General features: G+C 43.8%; 1 protein-coding gene across 4 annotated transcripts; it reads right to left on the bottom strand.

The window, feature by feature from the left end:
• Positions 1-1,015: 1,015 nt before the first annotated feature.
• LOC147885594 (uncharacterized) lies at positions 1,016-23,234 on the bottom strand. Of its 4 annotated transcripts, none has more exons than XM_087396504.1 (12): positions 22,020-23,234; positions 21,830-21,931; positions 21,031-21,106; positions 19,232-19,309; positions 11,013-11,096; positions 10,799-10,873; positions 10,376-10,471; positions 10,189-10,257; positions 10,011-10,076; positions 9,827-9,916; positions 1,648-1,776; positions 1,016-1,516 (listed from the first exon to the last, which is right to left on the bottom strand). In XM_087396504.1, exons 1-12 carry the CDS (start codon positions 22,844-22,846, stop codon positions 1,349-1,351), a joined length of 1,860 nt encoding a protein of 619 aa, XP_087252630.1. In that variant the 5' UTR covers positions 22,847-23,234; the 3' UTR covers positions 1,016-1,348. The 4 variants fall into 4 exon arrangements, with proteins under 4 accessions (XP_087252630.1, XP_087252629.1, XP_087252631.1 ...); XM_087396503.1 differs by having other exon boundaries at positions 21,025-21,106; XM_087396506.1 differs by having other exon boundaries at positions 1,362-1,516; positions 1,653-1,776; positions 21,025-21,106.
• Positions 23,235-23,615: the final 381 nt, after the last annotated feature.

The raw sequence follows: 23,615 nt of genomic DNA on the forward strand, positions 1-23,615 counted from the left end.
TTCTTTTGATAGGGCCTTTTTGTTTTGAAAATACAAACTGTGATGTCGATTTGGTATGGCGTTCAGTAAATATTTGTTGAAATTTTTGCAAAGTGGGCAATACTACCCAAGTGCATCATGGGTAATCCCCTTTCATGGTCAGGGGATGGACATCCAACGAGCGCAATGCTTGTGGAGGTCAATAATAGATCCTAGGTCTGTCATGCCAATTGATGTGAGCTCGCTTTTCTTTTATGTGGATGGTGGTCATGGACAGCCGCATGCAGACAAGCTCATAAGGGGAGTCGTAGAACCGAGCGCCACGTATTACGAGATGGGAGAGACAACTGGTCCAAGCGTGAACCGCCAAATCCAATCAACGTAGCAATCAAGGCGGAGCAACACAGTCCCTCATCAGATTCCAGACTTTATTCCTCTTTTGTCCCGAGCCAAAAACAGAATATGTATTCGTTAAATGTCTCAATGTAGTGTATTTGGTACTCTACAGCCCAAAATATGTAATGATTTTGGAATATGTAAAGGTTGAGGTAGTTGTACGCCTCAACGATTTTACACATGCTCTGTGCGCTTTCGATTTTGTAACGCGATTGTTATGAAACGAAACTATGTCTGAATTATGTCCTTATAATTAGCTTTCATTTGCAAGTGGTTCGACTTCATTTGGATTTGTTGTTGGTGAGTTATAGTGAGCAGAGCCAATAGGCAATTAACTATACACTAGGCGAGGTACACTACAATAGACATCATAAAAGCTATGAAGCAAAAAAAGTCTAGTTTAGAAATTATTGCATAAATGAAAAAACCTATAGCATGGAAATGAACGGGAAGGGGTGCACAATGTGCAATACACAATAAAACTTTAGAAATGAGGAGTAATCATGGCTAAGAAGCCTCCTCGTTCATTGATAAATTGAAGAAAGGGGTCAACCTAAATAAATCAAACAATGCTCTCAAGTTCAGAGAATACATTAAACCAATAATAGGAGGATATAGAAAATTTTATATAGACCCCAAATGTTATTCGTATCTAAATACCAAGGTTTTCATTCTAATGTAATAATGCTCTCAGAAAGATATATCTTTTACATTCACACCATCTAATTACAGCCTTCCAATTGGTGTTCATGGTGTTGCACTTCCCTGCTTTATCTATGTAATCAAGATTCAAAATTTTATCAAGCCTTGAATGCTTTATGTTCCTTCCAGTGTAGCACATGATGAGAGGATAGTTCAAATGACAACATCACGCATGCTTATAAACTCCCAGCTTTATTTTCAAAGGTATGACCCAATACAAGCTCTCCATGTCTGGCTGGTTCTAGATGGCATTAAGACATCAGAGAACATATTAAACTATGATAATCTTTCCTGTTTGATTACGATCGAAACTGCTTGAAATTGAGGAAGAATTCAATACACCTGCATTTGTTTTCTTCAAAGAGCAAGGATTCAGCTCAGATATAGTGACAGTTAAGGCCACATACTTGTCACCTCTCCAAATTTTCATATCCAAGACCTGAAACATATCACATCAAAAGCAGATTAAACAACTTTCTAGCATTTTTTATAGTAATTGATTCGATACCTATACATGAAAAAGGCTTTTCCAGCCTAGCCTTCGTGAAGTACACAAACGATACTTTGAACCTGACCAACTGATGAGATTTGAATCAGTCTCTCAAAGTGAAACAAATCAACAACTGCTTCCCCTCCTAGTTCCACGATAATATCACCACATTGCAAGTCTGTCATTGCTGCTGGGGAATCTGGAAAAACCTGGAAATAAAATGGAAATAGTATAAATTGCTGCCCTATGCCTGAAATACATTGCCCCCTTAAATCACTCAGATGGGGAGTGAAGTATAAACCAAGCCTTGTGGCCAAGGTGTATGTGCAAGAAGCGGAATATGATAACAGAGAGACATTAGCTCCAATGGTAAAACTGATAAAAACCCAGTTTGTTCTTTGTAGTTGGTCAAAATATCAAATAGATAATTCCTAAATAGGGTATCTCCAAGGAGTGGTCCACATGCAGCCGTCCCAGAGCTTTGTCATAGAAAGCTCTCTACCAGCTCAAGCAAGCACCATGTGCATGGTATCAAAAAGATGCATCAACTTTTCTTGTCCAGGGGCTTTGTATATGCATCCACTCAGCCTAATTTGTATGTTGTACAAAAGTGGAATCTTATCACTGAACAATCAAAAGAATGTGACATCACCAATTTTAGTGTTTATTGCACTATTATTTTGCCATTGTGTTTTGACCAACATTACATAGTATTGCATGTTACAAACAAATTATGCCAAAGCTCTACTGAAACTAATGTAAGAGCTTCACTTCAAGCTGCTCAACCTGCTCCTCCCACCTAGCCTCTCCCTCCACGTGCCCTCCACACTCACATCCTCTCCTTTATTATGTTTCTGCATATATCCCCTCTTCCACCTCTGCTCACCCTCTTTACACACTGTGACAGTCCATTTTGGGCTGCAAAACTCCCTCTTTTCTCCCCATTTCTGCCTGCAGCTCCTCCTTTCACAGCTCTCTCAAAAGCCCTGGGGTTCCCCCTCCCCCCCTTCTGCTCCTTCTAGTGCTCCCTAGTTCCTTTGTGTTAGCACCAGCCCCTCTTGCTGCCCACAGGCAGCGGAGCTGTCAAGAGGATCCTCCACTCCCCCCCTTCGCTCCAAGTCGCATTTGCTCCATTCAGCTCTGTCCCTTTCGTGCCTTCTGCCTGCTCCATTGGGCCCTCTGAACCTGGATAGTTTTTCAGTCCCCTGCCGGTTGTTCTTGCTGCCCCCTGAAGTGGAAAAGCCTATGAGTTTCCTATTTTCACCAGGCCTGCCCCATGGACTTGGTTTTCCTTCCTCACGTTCCTCCTGTCCCCCGTTTGTTCAACCTCTTGGGATTTCTCAGCCCTCTGGGCTGTCCCACTGCATACAAGAAGCCCTTTCTCCTTGGCCTCCCAAAAAATTGAGCCTCCAGCTCCTTTTTGTTTTATCTCCTCTCGCAGGGAAGCTTCTTCTCCCCGGGTGTCTCTCTCTCTCTCTCTCTCTCTCTGTCTCTTTCTTTTCTCTTCCCTTCCTCCCTTTCCGCCCCATTTCCCCTCTTTCTCCCACTTAATCTCAAAGGCTTTTTCAAAATCAGGAGGAATTGTTTGACTCAAGGAGTGGACTTCAAAAGGTCCTTGATTCTCACCATCATCTGTATTTTGCTTTCCCCTAAGGCAAGCAATAGGTTGAGCACGCAGGCCCGGGCTTTGAGATCAAGATGTCATCAGATGCATTGTTGGTCTCACATCCACATGACTTGAGGTTTGGAGGGAGGCTTGGCAGTTGAAGGCGACCACATTCAAGATGTCACCATCTATGGGAGAGGGGTCTTCCTTCTCCAGCTTGAATCACAGAGATTACCCAATTTCTGGTACGCGTATTCCAATTTACCAACGCTTGCATTTCATCTTTCTTCTACCTTGGTACCATGGATTTACAATAGAAGAGATGGAAACAAACCACCCAATGAAGACATGGACATTATTCTTATGATTGGTGCTTGTTTTGGACTTTGTCCTGGAGACACCTACAAGAGTGCTAGTGCAGAGAGCTTGGTCAAGACATGTCCCCCACTTTACAGGAAACCTTCCACCACCATCAAGTGGCCTTGACTAGAGCTCGCTACAGGTTTCCCAACAGGCTTTAGATATTAGTGGTTGCCCTCTCAAGTAGGGTTTGAAGGAGGGTACAAAGAGTTCGACAAAGAGCAGGTATGCGGCCAAGAATACAAGATACCAATGGCGATTAAAGGCTAAGGACCAAATGGTTGTGGGTTTGCTAGAAGACCCTGCCAGGATCAAAGTGCAACAGATTTTTCTGAGAACTCATTCTATCATACTGCTCTTAACCACGGAGAAGGGCCAGAGCCTAGACCAAGCCCTCTTGCTCCTCCAAGGGAGGCCCCTCTACAAGCACCATTGGACCTGCACTTGGAAAGTGCCAGCTTGCCCCCCTCCAAAGAGCTCCACCAGCACTTCCCCCAATGGATCCTTCATCCTCGACCACCCGCCCTATCTTACCCCTGGACACCATTCTTTCAAATAAAAATGGCTTAACTCAGCTATTACTTGAAAATTTCACAAAATATACAATAATACATTTATCGATTGATGCACCATTACTTGTAAACCAAAACCAAACCATAAAAAGCATGCTCAAAGGCTTCTTAATAGGCTCCACACATTCTTTAAGTGATCTCATTGTCAGCGTATGCCCTTTTTGCTTAGATGGTATCCTGTGCAATTTTATTGTTGTAGAAATTGTTGATGTGGTGTACCTTGCTGTTGTAAAGCACTATTATCTAACTTCTACTGCAGATCACGGGAGCAGCACCATGAAAAAACCTCCCAGCCAAATCTTGCTGAGACTAACTAGCAGACAGAGATCTTCGTTACCAAAATCGACGTGAATAATCCTCTTCTCTTCTCTCACTAGCCTCAGCAAGCCCCAATTCCCTAGATAGATCTAGATGCCACATGTCATCACTATAGGGCCTTCCTAATGCAACATTTCACGCCTCTCTTGGGATGCATTAAATTCCTTGCCCCTAGGCACATCTTTGCACTAGGCCCTTGGTCTTAGATCTACCTAGTCTGGTGCTATCAGCCCGTTTTATGGTGTTAAAACTTTCTTGTTGATTCTGTCCCCAAATGAAAGGTACTTTATCTGAGGTCAGATCAGTCAATGGCGATACTATTCCGGAATATCCTTTGATATGCCTTCTATAAAACTGGACAAATCCCAAGAACGATCGCAACGCGGTCAAACTCTGAGGGATTGGCCAAGTTAGTATCGCAACCACTTTCTTCGGATCCATTTCTACCCCCTGTGGAGTAATTATGAACCCTAAATATTCAAGCCTAACCATACACAGTATAGTTTTCTTTTTATTTACATAAAGACTGGCTTTCCTCAAAGTACTGAACACTATTCTTAAGTGTTCACGATGCTCAGTAATACTTTTATTGAATATCAGGATATCGTCAATAAAATGTACTACGAACTTTCCGATATACGGACGTAGTAAATCGTTCATAAGCATGACGAAGGTCGCTGGAGCATTGGTAAGTCCGAAGGGCATTACCAAAAACTCATAATGACCAAACCTGCTTCTGAAAGCGGTTTTATGCACATCCTCGGCTCTAATCCGGATCTGATGGTAGCCACACTTAAGATCTATCTTGCTGAAAATCACGGCTCCATGTAATGCATCTAGCAAATCATCAATCCGAGCCATCGGATACCTGTGCTTAACAGTGATATTATTCAATGCTCTGTAATCTATACAGAGGCGAAACGTATCATCCTTTTCCTTCTTTAATATCACTGGCGAAGCAAAAGGTGAGAAACTTGGTTGAATTTGCCCCAACTTGAGGTATTCTTCTAGTTGTCTACGCACCTCCGCCTCTTCACTAAAACTCATCCTATAGGGAGGTCTATTTACAGGTTCTGCCCCCGGGATCAGTTCAATCTTATGCTGAACTTTCCGCTCTAGAGGTAACCCATAAGGTAGTTCATCCCTAAAACATTCAGAGAACTCCTCTGTTATAAGATTAGCCAGCTTGGCCATCTCACCACTTTGCGTAACATCAGTGCTAGCCGAAGAATCATCAACCGGCTCTACCGATGCTGTGCAAAGGAATAAAAACTCTACTTGAGCTTTTCTGATTTCCATCATGGAAACCAACGGTCCCTGAGGTAGATCTTTCTCACCTCGCAAGACATAAAGCACATCATTCATCTTGAATTGATATACGTGCTTTTTCCAATCAATGGCTGGATTCTTCTTAGAATGCCACGCCATACCCACGGCTATATCTGCATGAGCAAGCTTGGTCATTTCAAAATCAAGCTTCTCAGCATAGTCCTGAATCCGAAGCTCCAACTGGGTAACCCTTTGGTCCCATACTTCAGTTGAACTTCCATCTGCCATCCTGACTGTATACGCATAGTCAGATGGACTTGTCTTTAATTTCAGCCTCTTCACGAGCTTGGAGTTAATCACATTGTGAGTTGACGCCGAGTCAAACAACACAATGACCTCATGATTGGCCACTTGCCCTTTCATTTTAATTAACTCCGTATCATTAAAGGCCGTATACCCCGTTGCTGCGAGCTTAGATAGGATGTTATCAGGTGCACTCGTCACTAACTTAGCAACAGACACACATAACAAACAAGGTACTAACCTTTGAGAAGATCCCGCTAGCTAAATCTGCATCTCTTCCGCTCTGGGACTTCCCTACATCTCCACGTCGCACTCTGAGATCACCATCTCAGCCATCCGACGATCTTTGTTACGTGGACAATCCTTCCACTGGTGAGGTTGAAGGCAACCAAAACATAAGCCCTCTCTCCTCGCTTTTTCCCTTTGTTTTGGGTTCAAGGGAGACTTAGACCAAGCCCGGGCTGCCATTGGGGTTACTTTCCTTTTCACTCCAATGGTGGTACTTGCTTTAGGAGTTTCAGCCAGTTTCGCCTGCTTGGCTTGACCACTCGGCTGAGAACCACTCCCTCTGCTAGTCCACTTCTTCTTAAACCCAGATTTCTTCGGATACCCATACTGGGTTCCGACCTGTGCAAACCCACTTGGCTTGCTGCCCTTGGCATCCTCATAGTTCAGGGCTATAGCTATTGCATCATCCAGCGTGTTCGCGTACTTAGCCCGAACTTCCATTTTTATTCGATCATTCAATCCAAATATGAAATCTTTCACTTGGATTGATTGAGGCAGGGGTTCGTCAACCTTCATTACACTCTCTCGAAACTTATCAGTGTATTCTGCCACTGATAAATTTCTCTAACGAAGGTTCCTATATTGATCCCAAGCTCGGGATGCTTCGTCAGGAGGTAAGAAGTGTTTCTTGAACTCTCTTTTAAAGCCTTCCCAGGTAGTGGATGCTATACCATCTTTTTGTTGTTTAATCCACCACCGATCCGCTGCCTCACTAAACATGTGGGTGGCCTCACGGATCTTCTTGATGTCATTTCTGATTTCACAAATGGCGAACGCCTCGTCCCATTTGTGTAACCAGGTCTCAATGACATCGGAGCTATGGTCGTTCATCCGACCAGAATACTTTTCCGGTCTGTAATTTGCAATATTTGGCACTTTAGCCTTCCTAGGCTCGACCGTATGGACACTAGACTCCAGTTCCATTGGAGCCTTCCCTTCTCTTCTCGAGAAGGTCTGGCAGACATACTCTGTATCGCTCTCCTAAGTTCGGATTGCCCTGCATTGGCCTGTAATTGCTGCGCTAACAACTGTTGCAAGGCATCCTCCAGCAATGCAATCCTGCCAGATAAAGTGTGAGCTACTGGGCGCGATCCATGCTGGGTCGGCCGGACTCCTGATTCACCAGGGTCCCTCCTGGAAGCCCCTTCTTCTGCTTCCATTCCGTTCTATGGGTGGTTTGTTTTGTTTTGATTTGGGGGCTTTCTTTTTTTTTAAATAATAAATAATACCACCACTAGCCAACTATATTTACAAGTTGACACAATTCAATGTACCAACCATCTGACACAATTCCCTATACTAGGGAATTCCTGCAATTCGACATGCACACTAACTGGGCATTTGACACAAACATATAACCAAATACCACTTTCCCTATACTAGGGAAATTTCTGCAAGTTAACTCAGACTGAAGTACACAGGCATCTGCACAGGCATAATCTGTCCCTATAGCATCGTAAACTGTAAGCTCTTATGTAAGCGAAGCATCAACAAACTAAATCTAGAAAAGAAAACACAGAATTGACAGAAGTCACAGAGAGCCCCCTGGTCTATGAACTTGCTCCCCAGTTTGATCCCCTGGATATTCACGAATACAGATGTCCACGAAGCCTGCTCTCTGCTCAAAATCTGTCTGAGGGAATCAAGTGAAAACTGTCACGGGTCGAGGTAGCCAGATATCCTGAAGCATGTAGGTCCTATGCCTTTGTGCTTCAACCACTTCGCTAGTCTGTCAACCAGCCTTTCCTGCGCTCTGCGACAACCTTGCGTAGGCCAATTCGTAAGCCAGCACCGATCGAACCCACAATAGTCACTTCGTTTGTCGCGTGAAGGTCACGAAACCTTCGTCTGTTTCCCCGTTGGGCATCACGCGCAGCAAGTTGCACAGCAAGTTCGTTTCCTTGACTTCACTTTCGCGTTGCAGGCCTCCCCGTTCTTGAGTGACTGCCCGTGCGTCAGTCAGCGGCTTACCTAAGATGAATGAAGCTCGTGGCCAAAGAGTCCGTAGTCGAACACTCTGTCGGTGCGTCGCCCATGCACAGAGCTCGCTGGTCTATTCCATGACCACGTCGTATATCACGCCCACACATTTGCTGTCACACCTGCGCTCCAGCAACGGCTCGGATTGATCATGCGATACACGGATTAGATCATCCTTGCGGGAACCTTGCGCTCCATCGCTTCATCACTTCACGTTCCGTCACCAGTAGCCTTCGCAGGTTTCGTCGTAGATCACGAATCCCCTTTCATCCTCTAGCCTTGCTCTGATACCAAATGTAAAGCACTATTATCTAACTTCTACTGCAGATCACGGGAGCAGCACCATGAAAAAACCTCCCAGCCAAATCTTGCTGAGACTAACTAGTAGACAGAGATCTTCGTTACCAAAATCGACATGAATAATCCTCTTCTCTTCTCTCACTAGCCTCAACAAGCCCCAATTCCCTAGATAGATCTAGATGCCACATGTCATCACTATAGGGCCTTCCTAATGCAACATTTCACCCCTCTCTTGGGATGCATTAAATTCCTTGCCCCTAGGCACATCTTTGCACTAGGCCCTTGGTCTTAGATCTACCTAGTCTGGTGCTAATCAGCCCTCACCTAGGACCTTGACATTAAATCCCTCCCGATCATTTACATGAAGCGCAAACACACATATTACAGAGATAGATCCTTTAAGGGAAATGTCGACTGATTCTTCCGAGGTCATGCTACCTCGGCTAGAGCGTAACAGCTGTCACCAAGATGCAACACTTGTGTTACAAAATCACAGATGTGTTGTCCTCAACTGAAAATGAGCAAGTCTTGACACAGTCCTAGTTCAAATGCTGCAAAGAGGCCACTAACCACACATATGAAGTCTGCACCGATGTCCAAAACTGCACATACAATGCACAACTATTGTGCCTGTTGGAAAACGAACGTACAGCATCTGTACATCTGTACAAAGGCTATATGAGCAATTTTTGAGCTGTACCTTACATGTTGCACCATGGGGATGTATCCTAGTTATGGGGTACCTCAAATGGGAGGCAGCTGGTCCTTATCTGAACAGTCCGAGCTGTGGCATGAAATAGATTACTTACCTGAGCAAGGCCTTGCTTTTGGAAGGGGCAACTGTGGTATGGAATCCAGAGGAGCTAGGCCACGATTTCCTGGATAGATATAGTACGTCTCAAGTCAAAATAGCACTATGTTGATCAAATCTCCTTTCTCACAAAGGGTGCCCCTCGGATATAGGCATCTATAAAAATACGGTTCCCTGCTATGCCATACAAGCTGACCGTAGACTTACAAATTTTCACACATTAATTGCACTCTCATGGTCTCATGAACCGGTCATGTGAGGTGGCCTTCCAAAAGAACACAAAATTCTAACTGTGAGGTGGAGTAGGTATTATAACCAAAAAATAAGAAACCGATGCTAATGTTGGAACTTTAAAAGCAGTTTAGTATGTCTGTCTAAAATAATACATACAGCAATAATGTAGCAATAAATAAAATCCATGAAAGGATAATGACCAAAAGCAAGCCACCAACCTTCAAAACACAAGCACCTTCAGCTTTGGGAATCAGGGCTGTCCTAGAATCAGTGGTATATTTCCTGCCAATATTGGAAGGTCTGGATACCTGAAGGCAATGGGCGCTTGTATCAGCAAGCTTCACCTCATCTCATTGCAGAGAACATTACAGAATGTAAGCTTTTACAGGACAAGGCACCCACTTCTATGCCCAAATAAGGATGCCTCATATTTGACCCTTTGCTGAGATCTTTAATAACATGTTTAACCTATTTGTCAAGGGGGAACAAAAGCAGTAATTAATACAATATTGCAATCTCAACTTTTCACAAATAACTCATCTTACAGATTTTTCCAAATAAATATGAAAATCTTGAGTACATTGTTTATAGGGATAGCAAAAGCAATTCCTTCGGCATCTGCTCGAATTGCTGTGTTTATCCCAATAACCTAACAAGCAAAATATATTTATAAAAAATGAATAAAATTTATTCAAGATAAACATCTTAAATGAAACAATGTGACAAGGAAGGTTGGAAGTATCAGGTCAAGGGTCATTATGCATAACCTCTCCAAACTCATTCACAAGAGGTCCTCCAGAGCTCCCAGGATTTATAGCACAGTCTGTTTGAAACAAGTCAAACCGTTTTCCTGAAATCCCAACCTACAGAAGATCCAGAAAGTTTGAATTTGAGTCATGCTTGCTCAACATTACATGCAGCTCAAAAGGGTGCTTTAAAGGATACCACACCGCCAATAGACATTTCATACATGAAAGAGCAGTATGCCAATTCTAATATTCCTAAATCACAAAAAAAACTTCCAAAAAGGATGGCTAAAAGCACTAAATAAACTCAGCTTCGAGCAGATTGATTTTCCAAAACATTTGCAGAACCTTGCATGGTGAAAAGCACAAGAGTTCCTCATTTGACAATGTAAGAACAAGTCACAAAATATGCATCTTTATCTTTGACAAAACATTTCTAAATACCTCGGAAGCAGTCCGGTGCAAGTTACTAATTATACCCAAGCTTATGGTGTTGTCCAGTCCAAAAGGACTTCCAACCTGGCCATGTCAGATAACCAACCAGTGTCAATAACCAAAAGATACCTCAAGCCTTTCAGAAATCCAGCACCTTTATACAAAACAAAGATAAAAGGTATGTGTCTAAAATAGAAACTTAAACATGTCTGTCCTTACCCACCGCTATGACCCAGTCTCCAAGCTCTACAGTCTCGCTGTTTCCTATTGGTGCTTCAGAAAGTAGTTGTCCAGCTTGAATTTTCACCTATTGCAAAGAGAGGCCCATTCACTTTGGAGACAATAACACAAATCAACAATTCATTGATAAAAAAAATATTAGATAATTAGCTTATGGTTGCTGAAGTTATTCCTTTTATTAAAAAGCAACGTTTTTGAGGTAAGAGTGCTGCAGTTACTTGATGAATTAGTGTGGATTTGTATAAGTTTGACCTGATACAAACACTCGCCATAGTATGGTGGAATACTTGCTCATTCCTGACTCAGGACTGCGTAAGTTGAAAATTTTTGCCCTGGCAGAAAAGCCTGCAAAATCAGACCATAGGCCACTGATGGCAGATATTGTATGAGGAATCTGATCCAATCTGATGTCTTACTACCCTCGAGAGGGATAAAGGGAGTTCTTAGATTAAGTGGTTGAGCAATGTTTCACTGAGAGAGAGAGAGAGAGAGAGAAGGTGAGGCCTACGTCCCGGTATGCCAGGGAGTCCACACCATGAGATCCCCACAAATGAGCCCTCAGCTAATATATACAGACCCACCCAAGGGTGGCCCTAACTTGAGGGCACCTGCACACTGGGCTGTTAGAAAAGTCACTGCCCCACATGTGAGCCCCCGTTTTGAGGGGACAAGGGGGCACGAGACTATAGTTGGGTAGGGGAGCAGAGAACCTACCTGGCTAGAACCCGTGCAGCAAAGGGAAGAGTGGCGCGGCGTTCTAGGTGCCTCATGGAGCAGATTTGGGCTGGGCCTACAAACTGCATCAGCAGCCCATGTGCTGGGCACATATTTATAGGCCTGGCCCAAGCCAGCCACCCTGGTCAGTGGAGGGGCCCTTGAAGTCGGTGCTGCAAGCAGGGGGCCGGGCCGACCCCCTGCTGGTCGGTTTTCTTCAACCCAGCAAGGGCCTATAAAAAGCCCCCTCTCTCCCCCTCATTTCTCATCACCTGCACAGAAAGCCTTGCACAGGCAAGCACACAGGGAGAGAAGTAGGCTCAGCATCTTCACAGCTTCTATAGGCTGTTGTACATGCTCATCTTTTGAGCTTTTGTTTGCCCACGATTGTGGAGGAATATATCTGAGTTTTTGCTGTCTCTCTATCCGTCTCTCTCAGTGTTGTATGAGCTAGATCGGGAGTGAGGTGTGAGTGATTCTATCCTCTATTTCCAACATGGTATCAGAGCAAGGTTTACAGCTCTAGATCGGAGTACTTCAGCAAGTAGGCGACTCCAATCGACACTCAGGTTTGCTGCGTGGTCAAGTTCTCCGCTGCAAATTCAGTTTACAGTTTCCTGTTCTTTATTACAGCAAGGATGGAGGACAAATATTCTACTGTTGCCTCTTCAGCCCCTTCTCTTCCTTCCTCCTCCTCCAGATTCCTCTCATTCACCATCCCAAACTTCGGAAAGTCAGGGAAACTAGACGGGTCGAACTACCCGATCAGGAAGGTGAAAATCCGGAGCCATCTAATGGCTCGGGAGTTGTGGAAGCTAACAACGGGGGTGGAGGCAAAGCCAGAAGATTTACTGGACAGCAAGGGGAACATTGTCATTCCAGTAGATGGTGAAGAGCTTGAGAATTGGGAAGAGAGAGATGCCCACTCCCTAGCATTAATCATTGGGACCACGGCGGACTCTATTCTTCTGCACATCCAGATGGCCGAGACATCTGTAGAGGCATGAGCTATCCTGAAGGATTGTATGAAACAAACAACACATCGCGAATTCTGATGCTCCAACATCAACTGTACAATCTGGACATGACTGAGGCAGACAATGTTCATGACCATCTGACAAAAGTCAAGGTGGTCAGGGACCAAGTCGTGGCAGTTGGTCAGAAGGTAGACTCAAGTCATCTGGCATTGTTGACTTTACACAAGCTACCTCGAGGTTTTAAGAGTTTTGTGACTATGGTGACTGTAGGACAAAGGACCAAGCCTCTCACCTTCGAGGAGCTTGGGCTTTTACTATTGCAGGAAGAGATTGGGGAAAAACTATTTACTCAATCGGACAAGAAGGCTCTCGTGGCAAGGGACAAGCCGGCAGCCTTCTTCTTGCGGCACTCTTTAGTAGAATGACCAAGCTTCTCACAGTAGAAGCACTTCATCTATCTCTTTTTCTCTGCATCCTTGGTCTTGCTTTTGTTCTTGGAGTCTTTAAACTTACTCTGGATCTCAAAAAAAAGTCCAAGTCCAAGGAGGAATCGGCAAATGTCACGACTGGCGCTCTCTTCATCATCACTGAGTATTGCTCCGCTTATGCAGTCAGTGAAGGAGAGGAAGGTTGGTATGTGGACAGTGGAGCTTCAAAGAATATGTCCAACAAGGAGTGGTTCAAAACCATGGAAGGTACGCATCCCAATTCCAAGGTCACTGTGGGGGATAACCGGTCATGCCCTGCGAAGGGTGTTGGTAGTATTCCATTCATCACGACTGCAGGGAACGAGGAGCTGATTTCCAGTGTACTGTATGTACCGAATTTGTGCAAGAACCTTTTGTCTGTCTGTCAAATGGACAAGCACAATATGTCAGTCTTATTCGACAATGGCAAAGTCACTATCACATCCAAGGCAAATGGACAGGTGGTGGCTCAAGGTGTCGAGGAGCATGGGCTATATCGGCTCAACGCCCTGTTGGTGCATGGGAACCATGGCAGATCCAGATTGTGGCATGAGCGGTTCAATCGTGTCAACTATGGCACTCTCGTCGAGATGCTAAAGACAAAGATGGTGGATGGACTTCAACCAATTGCAGGCAATGGTCGTGTTTGCACAGCTTGCGCGGAAGGCAAGCAATACAGGGACAAGTTCCCACAGGAGGCCTCATCACGGGCCAAGAAGCCGCTCGAGTTGGTTCACGCCAACATCTTCGGCCCAATGTCGATAAATTCATTTGCAAGTTCGTGGTATTCTCTTTTATTAGTGGATGATTTCAGTCGCATGACATTGGTATTCTGCCTAGCCAAGAAGTCTCAGTCTTATGAGAAATTCAAAGACTGGAAGGCCCACATAGAAGGAGAGCGGGGAGGTAATCAAAGCCTTCCGCACCGACAGAGGGGGAGAGTTTACTTCTACTGAGTTCAATGGATTTTGCAAGAAGCAAGGGATCAAAAGACAGCTCACTACAGCTCGCACATCTCAATAGAATGGAGTTGTTGAGAGGAAGCACATGACCGTCACAGAGATAGGGTTGACCATGTTGCGAGGAATCTCTCGAAAGCCTACTAGGGTCAAGCCGTAAACACTGCCATTCACATCCTCAACAGAACCAAGACCAAGGCTGTTGATGACAAGACTCCATATGAAGCCTACTATGGTCACAATATCTCAATTTTTAGGGTTTTCGGTTCAATACCCGACCAGATATTTCCTACGCAGTTGGATTGCTCTATTTGTTCTCCGCCACACCCAAGAAGGCTCATTGGGACGTAGGTATGAGGGTGCTAAGGTACTTGAAGGATACCTGCACCTACGGCATCACTTATACGAGAGGCATTGAGTTGGGAGGTTTTTGTGATAGTGATCGGGCAGGTGACATTGATACTCGGAGATCGACCTCTGGATATAGTTTCTTACTCTCATCAAGAGCTATGTCATGGCTGAGTAAGAAACAACCTACTGTCGCCCTTTCATCTATAGAGACAGAGTACACGGCTGCCTGTACAACAACATGTAAAGCATTGTGGCTTAGGTGGATCTTGGAGGACATGAATGTGGCCCAAGAAGATGCGACTGTGGTTATGTGCGACAACCAGAGTTGCATAGCGATTGCCAACAACCCCGTGTTTCACGCACGGATGAAGCACATCGAGGTCCACTACCACTTTGTTCGAGAACTCATCGACAAAGACTCATACAGTTGATGTGCTACCCGACCAACGACAACATCTCAGATATCTTCACAAAGGCGCTTCCCAGGGAGCAGATGGAACACCTCATTCGACACATGGGGATCGGCCCACAGTTGTGTCATTGAGAGGGGGTGTTAGAAAAGTCACTGCCTCACCGGTGAGCCCCCGTTTTGAGGGGACAAGGGGGCAGGAAACTATAGGGGGGTAGGGGAGCAGAGAACCTACCTAGCTGGAACCCGCGCAGCAAAGGGAAGAGTGGTGCGGCCTTCTAGGCACCTCATGGAGCAGATTTGGGCGGGGCCTACAGACTGCATCAGCAACCCATGTGTTGGGCACATGGGCCTATTTATAGGCCTGGCCCAAGCCGGCTAACCTGGTCAATGGAGGGGCCCTTGAAGTTGGTGCTGCAAGCAGGGGGCCGACCCCCTACTGGTCAGTTTTCTTCAGCCCAGCAAGGGCCTATAAAAAGCCCCCTCTCCCCCCCTCATTTCTCATCACCTGCACTGAAAGCCTTGCACAGGCAAGCGCGCAGGGAGAGGAGTAGGCTTAGCATCTTGGCAGCTTCTATTGGCTGTTGTACACGCTCATCCTTTGAGCTTTTGTCTGCCCACGATTGTGAAGGAATATATCTGAGTTTTTGCTCTCTCTCTGTCTGTCTCTCTGAGTGTTGTATGAGCTAGATCGGGAGTGAGGTGTGAGTGATTCTATCCTCTATTTCCAACATGGGCATAGACTAAAGTCATCCTGTACCCATTAAAATGGGTCCATTCTTAGGACCTAACCCCATCCTATTGCCAACTCATGCTATGGTGTGGGCTCACAACATTCCTCTTACCACAAAATAGCCTTACATTTGGACAGAGAAATCAAGAAATTGTCAAAGTGCAGCAATGCAGGGTAGCCAAGCACTGAGCCGCATCCACAACCATAATCCATGTGTCCCACACCAAGAGAGTCCAATAATCCAGATGTTTGGATAGACTAGGCATGGGCTTGCCCTACGTCCCCATATCCCAGGAAGTCCACCCCGTGAGATCCCCAAAAATGAGCCCTCAGCTAATTATACAGACCTATCCAAGGATGGCCCTAACTTAAGGACACCTGCACACTGGGCATAGACTGAAGTTATCCTGGACCCATTAAAATGGGTCCATTGTTTGGACCTAACCCCATCCTATTGCCAACTCATGCTATGGTGTGGGCTCATAACATTCCTCCCACCACAAAATAGCCTTACACTAGAGAGTTTTGGACAGAGAAATAAGAAATTGTCACTGCGCGGCAATGCAACACTCAGCCTAGAGTTATCGTCATGTATCCTATTCTTTATAAGAACATCGTGAACCACAGTGTTCCTGAAAGGTATCTTCTTCCCATAATCCAAAACTCCTTCCCCCTCATGAGGGGTGTAGTGACTAATAGATACTCCAACCAAGCAAGCTCCTCTATGAAAACCAAAGTCCGCGAAAGCAGTTTTTCCTCTTCTTAGTTGTGAAAGCCAAAAGAACTCTATATGTGGGTCTCAAACCAAACTCAACTAACTAAGGTGGCATACTAACTGAGCCACGAACTAGAGTACATAAGGATAGCTGTCATCCAGCTATTATTCATGGGCGGTGTACCAACCGCATCTGCAACTAACAAGTCGGTGACATAAATGCACAACAGTCACCCTGGCATATCACGAGTGGAGCTCGATATCCCAACAAACTAGACCACAAATTAGTGTGATACATTTACGAATAATAAAATATCAAGAACACCATATGCATGCCAGGTTACCATTCATGCTAATTGGCCAGCACGCGAGGTGAGCCCTTCTAAATTGCATATACTTGGCTCTATCCTGAGCTGTGGTAACGTTCACCTTTGCAAATTGCAACATATCAGCCAGTACTCAAACCTTAATGTTCTATTACGCCCCAAATAGAAGACAATTTTTGCTTAAACACATTCTCAAAAGAACATGAGATTATTCAGAAAATAGGTCTAATGAATCATACGTGAGCTATACAATCCAGCTCACTTACAATATTGTCAAGCTCCATCATATAGCAAAACAATGAAGACAAAGAAGAGTCATGAGAGACATCTTGAAATAAAGCTTGCTTGTCTTTATAACATAATCGAGGATTATTAAACCTGGCCACAAGGCCATTGATGCTGGCAAAAGAATAGCTTTGCCAACCATCAAAACAAAAAGGTAATACTATGCCGTATGTAATCCACTATTGGGCTCCTACAATAGAACTACTTTTTGCCAAGTAGAATATTGATCTAGTTCATATCAAAAATATGAAAAGAGAGAATCCCAGGCATCCAAATCCCCCTTGGCAAATTTCACCACATAAGAGTGGCTCCTTTCCACATAGGGGGATTCAATTCCTAAACCAATAATATATCAAAAAACTTATGAGTGTTTGCATCATCAAAGAGAACATTCACATGTGACATGACGTCCTTGAATAGTTCCATGCATAAGCAAAAAGTCATGCCGGCCAAACGCCATCAAATCCTGTCACAAAATGAGTCATAGGTATAAAGATCACTGCTGGAAATTTCAATAGACATACTGACATAGTAACCTCTGCCACATGCAAACCTTGCATGAATACGACACTCACATTCCCTCCGAGTGTTCATGCATGCACTAGATGGTACATGATCAGTTATAAGTCATATCATATGTGTAGAGCTATCAATTGTATTCAGACTTCTAATGTGTACTTAGTGTTAAACTTAAGTATGTGCCTGTGCACGAAGACAGCTCTTTGCACAAGAGTCGCAGAACTGCCTCAGGATGACCTTTCTATAGTAGTCATTACTTGAGGTCACAGGGGTCATGGTTGGCACAAAGGTGCCTGCCGTGCCAAGGGAAGGGTGTTCACAAGCAACCCTCACAAAAAATGGATTGTTGTATTACTTCGCAGGCGAGCACCCCACCTCAAAAAACCTAGCTTGCCAATGATGAGCTATATTTTTTGGACATTTTTAAAAATCCACAAAGTATCCAATTTCTTTTTCTTCTCTTCCCCCACCTCTCCCATGGGCTAAAAAGATATTGACTAAAGTCTTGGGAGGAGGACAACCCTTAGTTTTTGCTTATTGCATTTATTCTAGTTATAAGGGAAGGAAGGACATTTTGAATGGTCCTTGGTCTTCCCAAAAGCATCCCAATTAAAAAAGGCTCCACCTCAAAATATGTGTAAGAGTACCTGTTTAGTAGATATTATTAGATGATTATCTTTTGTTCATCCAATTGAATCTTCCTTTTCAAACTTTTTCAGCTCTAAGACATGAGAGCAATCATTTGGATTTCTGACAGTCTGGAATAGAAAGCTTCATTTCTCACTAGTTTTTGGCTACTCAAAAATACATTTTCCACTTTTAATCTATGAAAATTCAGAGAGCTGCAAGCGAGTCAATTCCAAAAACCTGTGGACTGGCTTTGACTGAAATGACTGGTATTATTCAAACTTGTACCATGTTATGTTTCCAAAAGATCATATTATATCTTGTCATAGATGTTCTCTTACAAGATCTAATACATATACCTAGAACATGCCCAAATTCATCCTCTAAATACACAACACGTAGTGCAGTTTCAATCTCATGATAGTCACTCATAAGGTTGAAAACTATAAACTCCATCACATATAGCAGCAAGTGGCTACTATGGCATCCCCAACGAGGTCATCAGCACCCAACAGTGGGGGTAGACAATAGTATAAACATAATGCTCTCACCCATACAAATCCACACACCAACACATACTTGAGCATTCATTTATACAAAGTCTTTGTACTAGCGGCAGGTGAAGGGCAGATTCAGCTGTGACAAAGGCTAGCACTAAAGGAGAAGGCTAATAAAAAAGTAGTCCACATTCTCTTCATTCAAGCTACAACGTGGACAAAAACTTTCACACGGTGAAATTTGCATGTCCGCTAATACAGCGGGAATATATATCTAGGTGAATCCAAGAACATGCCCAAACTCATCCTCCAAAAACACACAACATAGTGCGATTTCAATATCATGATAGTCACGCATAAGATTGAAAACCATAAACTCCATCACGCATAGCAAAGACTAGCTAATATAAATCAAGATCTAAATTGCAACATATCAAGCACATGCATCCAACTTGTGAGAATACAAAAACCTTTAACCTGATGTTAGCCTGCGGCATTCTCTAAATGAACCATAACATTTTTTGTTCCGCTCAAATTCAGCAATTCCCTTGCAAAATTACTTTTATCTAAGGCTTCATGGGTGTTTAATTCGAAAATGCATGTGAGAGGGTAAATAAACTTACCCTCACAACTGCAAGATCAGTGATTTCATCAACTCCAACAATCTGTGCATCAAATCCTGTAGCATCACAAAAGGTAACCTACAAACCACAATTTGACGAAAACTAAAATTGTCAAGAGTAACAGGTCAATCTACACAGTAGAAGGTATTTAAAAACACAAAAACATACAATGGCACAGACCGTATTCAGCTTATAAAGCCAATAGCTATCAACAACAATTGGCATAGAGCATAACAAAAAAATACACGTGCTGTAAAAGTCGCGACTCACATCGAAGAAATAGCTTTTGATATACACAATGTAAGAGAACCACACAGACAAAAGGACCAAGATGTAACCTTTACATTCTATAAAGACACAGTAGAGGAGTTTAACAGTCCATTTGCCTTGACTAAAAATGTATGTAGCCACAGATGAGGATGCCTATCAACAGAGAATTCAAGGGCAAATAATATGTTGAACTAAGGCAGTGTGTGCCTGTTAGCCCCATGAATGAACACTACGGCCTGCCCGGGGGTATTTTGTATAGGTGTTATTATGCCATGTTTTGGGGGCATTTGATTAGGTTATGAGGGCTGTCAGGCCATGCTTTGGTGCAGCACGAGCTGCAGGAGGTTGCAGGACAGCAGCCCCCTCTGTAGTGAAAAGACCCAAAGTTAGGGGAGGCAGAATATGTCAATGACTATCTAGTCAAGGTGAACACCCTCAAGGATCGACTTGCAGCAGTTGGCCAAAAGGTTGACAGCAATCCATTAGCCATGCTATTAATCAGCAAGCTTCCACGTAGCTTCAATGGACTAGTAACTGCCCAAGGTCAAATCCTCTTACCTTTAAGGAGGTTTGTCCTCTGTTGCTCCAGAAGGAAGCTAGGATGAAGTTGCAAGATAAAGGTGGCGATGATGAGAAGGCATTTACCGCTTCTACTGGTAAGGGTAAAGCGAATCCAACCAGGGTGAGCAAACAAGAAACATTCCTATGTACCCTCACCCAAGGATAGTGCTTGAGAGACGGTGTCCAATATTACTCCCTAGAACATTTTGGTCGCCTGTTGCAGTTTGGCGATGGGCGGCCAGCAGGTACCTCCAGCAGGCACCCTCATTGCCATTTGGTAGGACATCATCTATCATGCTACATGGGATCGAGGAACGAGGGGTTCTAAGATGATCACCAAAAGGTGTGCACGTTTCTGTAAGGCTTGGCTTGCAGGTGTATTGTACACATTCACGGATCGAGGATCCGTTGGTTGTGTAGTCCCCCAGCCTGGTCAGTATCCCTGTTTTTGAGATTTCCTACGCAGTAAGTTGGGTTCTTTAGAAGCAGGCTGGACAACCGCCATCACTTCTTTTACTATACGGATAGCCACTTGTATCGTTGGTTTTCTGTCGAGCATTAATAGAAGGTTCTTTTCTTTCGGCAGGTGGAGGGAGAGATTCCTCGAGGGTCGAAAACGCTTCACACAATGCGAGTAAGAAAAAGAGCAAATGCTAATATTGTAATCAACTTGGACATCTTGTGCAAGATTGCATGAAGACGAAGGTGGATCAGAAAAGGAGTTGTCCACGCTAAAATGATTTGCAACCTTGATACTATGAATTATATGCACTACGTACTCAATACATGATAAGAATCCCTAATCACAACACTTCTACTGAAGGCATTCAAGTAGTTTATAAAGTTGTACATCGTAAAAACAAAGCTTACAATGCAAGGCTTATGGATATGCTGATTACTCAACCCACAAATTTAAAGCAAGTGTTCAGTTCCCAAATCTAAAACAAAGGCAAGATTCAAACCTTTACATTTTCAGCCCCATCGATGACATGAGAATTGGTAACAATTAGCCCTTTTTTACCATCAATAACAAATCCACTTCCCCTGCATGTTATACACGTAAAGTACTAAGATGTATCAAAGAGTGAACATAAGGTGCATAGATACACAAACACCCTATACTGGAGAAGCTACAAGAAATTCCAATTTCTAAGATAAAAATTCTCCAGGAATCTCCATAATGCAACATAACACACATACAGAGACTTATAATGTATGTGACTTAGAATTCTACTACAAGCAAAAATTCCTGCTACTGGAATGGAGTGGCATAAGACAGTCTAGTGAAGTATGTTTCCTATTTATTTGCCATTTCCTACACATTCTTTTGCAAAATAAAAAAGTACTCTGTTTGGATTGCCATACTTTGCACTAGGTTGATTTAGATGGTAGGAAGGCCCACTTTATAAACCTTTCCCTTCCTTAACTTCCTTTGTCAGTCCCCCATTCCTTCCTTTCGACTATGTGGTGTTCGAATTTCCATGTCCATGAGTTTCCCTTTTGTCCAAAATCACCCTGTTTTCTACAGCTAGCATAATCATTATGCATGTTGGTCATTTGCTCCTGGAGGTTGTTTGTTCGGACATCTCAAGGCCCTTACCTCTCCCATCTTTTGAATGATCCTGAAAATGTCCAATTTATTAATTCTCTCATGATTAGGTTTGTAAGTTTAATGGTTGGGTTGCACCTAAATTTCTTTTGATAGAATCAAGAATTTCACAGACAAATTACACATGGCAACGAGGCAATCTACGTCGCAGATCTTACATGCCTCTTTCCCGTATGGTCTCATTATTGGTAAGGCCATGGTTACCTCCAAACCAGTACATCAAACCATCACGTTTTGCAGGATTTGCTTTGGCACAAACCCTGCGATTTCCATAAAGAATTGCCAAATCAAAATCGAGCAAGTATATGATTGTGAAAGTACGCATGCGTCTACGACAAAGTTTATCACCTTTCTGTGTCAATACGAACAACTGCTGGGCTGACTTTACCAGCCGCAAATTTGACAAAAGCATTGCCCTTCATCGGCGGCCAGGCACTACGAGAAGTGCAATACGGCTGAGAATGTTCACCCTTTTCATTCCCCTCTTGCATCAGCAGATCCGCTTCTCGCAAGGTTTCCATGGCCAATTCGGACGTTTCGAACTGCAAATGTGGATACTCAATCAAAGAATGGGTGGCTACTTGCTGTTTTGAAATTCCAATCCCATTGTTGCGATAAGCCGGATAGTGAGCCACGAACACGGCCGTGGGAATTACCACAGTGTCAAAGATGGTACAGAGACTTTGATATCGGTCGTTTCTCCTAAACATGCGTACATCCACTCTACCAAGAAGTACAAGCGATATAAAAATGCAGAGTCCGCCTATGACAAATTGTATACAACGGACAACGAGTTGAGGAATGGAGTGTTGTCCTTTTCTAAATGGTGTCCACATTGTGTACAGAGGAAAACAACAGGCGGAAGTTCCGCCAACGAAATTTTCTGATAGGCACATTAGGGGTCCAAACGCACGATCACTGCGAAATGCAACCGCTGTCGAAGCCTGGAATGGTGTTGAACGAGCTCCCAACGGCAAACGAATGCCTTCCAAACGCATTTCCATGCGGCCTCGCAATTCTTGACCAGATATTCTACGATTAGAACAAAAACTTGAGCGATCTCCACAGAACTGGCGCGAAGGAGAGTGACAGCGCTTGGGTAGGTGCAATGGTGCGCAGGCTTTGTGGCTGCTGACACAATCGAAGCGTGCTCTCGAACAACAGCAGGTCGACATGGAGCTGATCAACTGTGTTCGTTGGAGAAAGGAGACTTTTTCGCTGATTACTGGCTATGTGCAAGGGAAATTGGCCTGTATCTGAAGCTGCTGCTGATTACGTACTCCATTCAAGCGCATTTTTTCTGAAAGGCGACCTATCTGCTGGATCGCCGGTGCCACATGCTGGTTCCGGCAGGACGATACATGGAAGCCAAGACATTTCCTCCGGCGATTTCTGATGCGATTAAGGGCTTTGTGCAAGAGAAGACAAGGCAAAACGATACCTGGAAGCGCGAAACGTGCATCGAATGCGAAAACGGAGAACGAAATCGATCGAATTTCTCAAAAGCTCTAATCCGACGGAAGAATGAATCGATCGGAATTCTCAAAAGCTCTCATCCGACGGAAGAATGAATCGATCGGAATTCTGAAAGCATCATCCAATGGTAATAATAATAAAAATGGGAAGGAGGTCCCAAAAATGTTTGATTTTTTTCCAAAATTCCCATTTGGATTTTTACTTGGCCAGTACTTCAGAGTTTTTTTTAGATTCTAAAATCTTATGAAACCATGTGGCATTTTTGTGACACCGTTTTCGATCTACTAGCCCATTTATTTAGCATCCACCCCATTATCGGTTGCAAGAGTATGTGCTTACTTCTCCCGCCGACCTGATTCTGTATATCGATTTGTCTACTAATTCTCTCAAAGCGCTCTTAAAATTTTGCCTCAGCCTTCGCTGAAATGTGAAATTCCTACCAAAGGATTTGGCATCTGATTAATGTGA

This window comes from Dipteris shenzhenensis, chromosome 25, assembly GCF_047967505.1.
Source record: "Dipteris shenzhenensis isolate YYH24624 ecotype China chromosome 25, Dip_SZ_1.0, whole genome shotgun sequence".
Classification (NCBI taxonomy): domain Eukaryota; kingdom Viridiplantae; phylum Streptophyta; class Polypodiopsida; order Gleicheniales; family Dipteridaceae; genus Dipteris; species Dipteris shenzhenensis.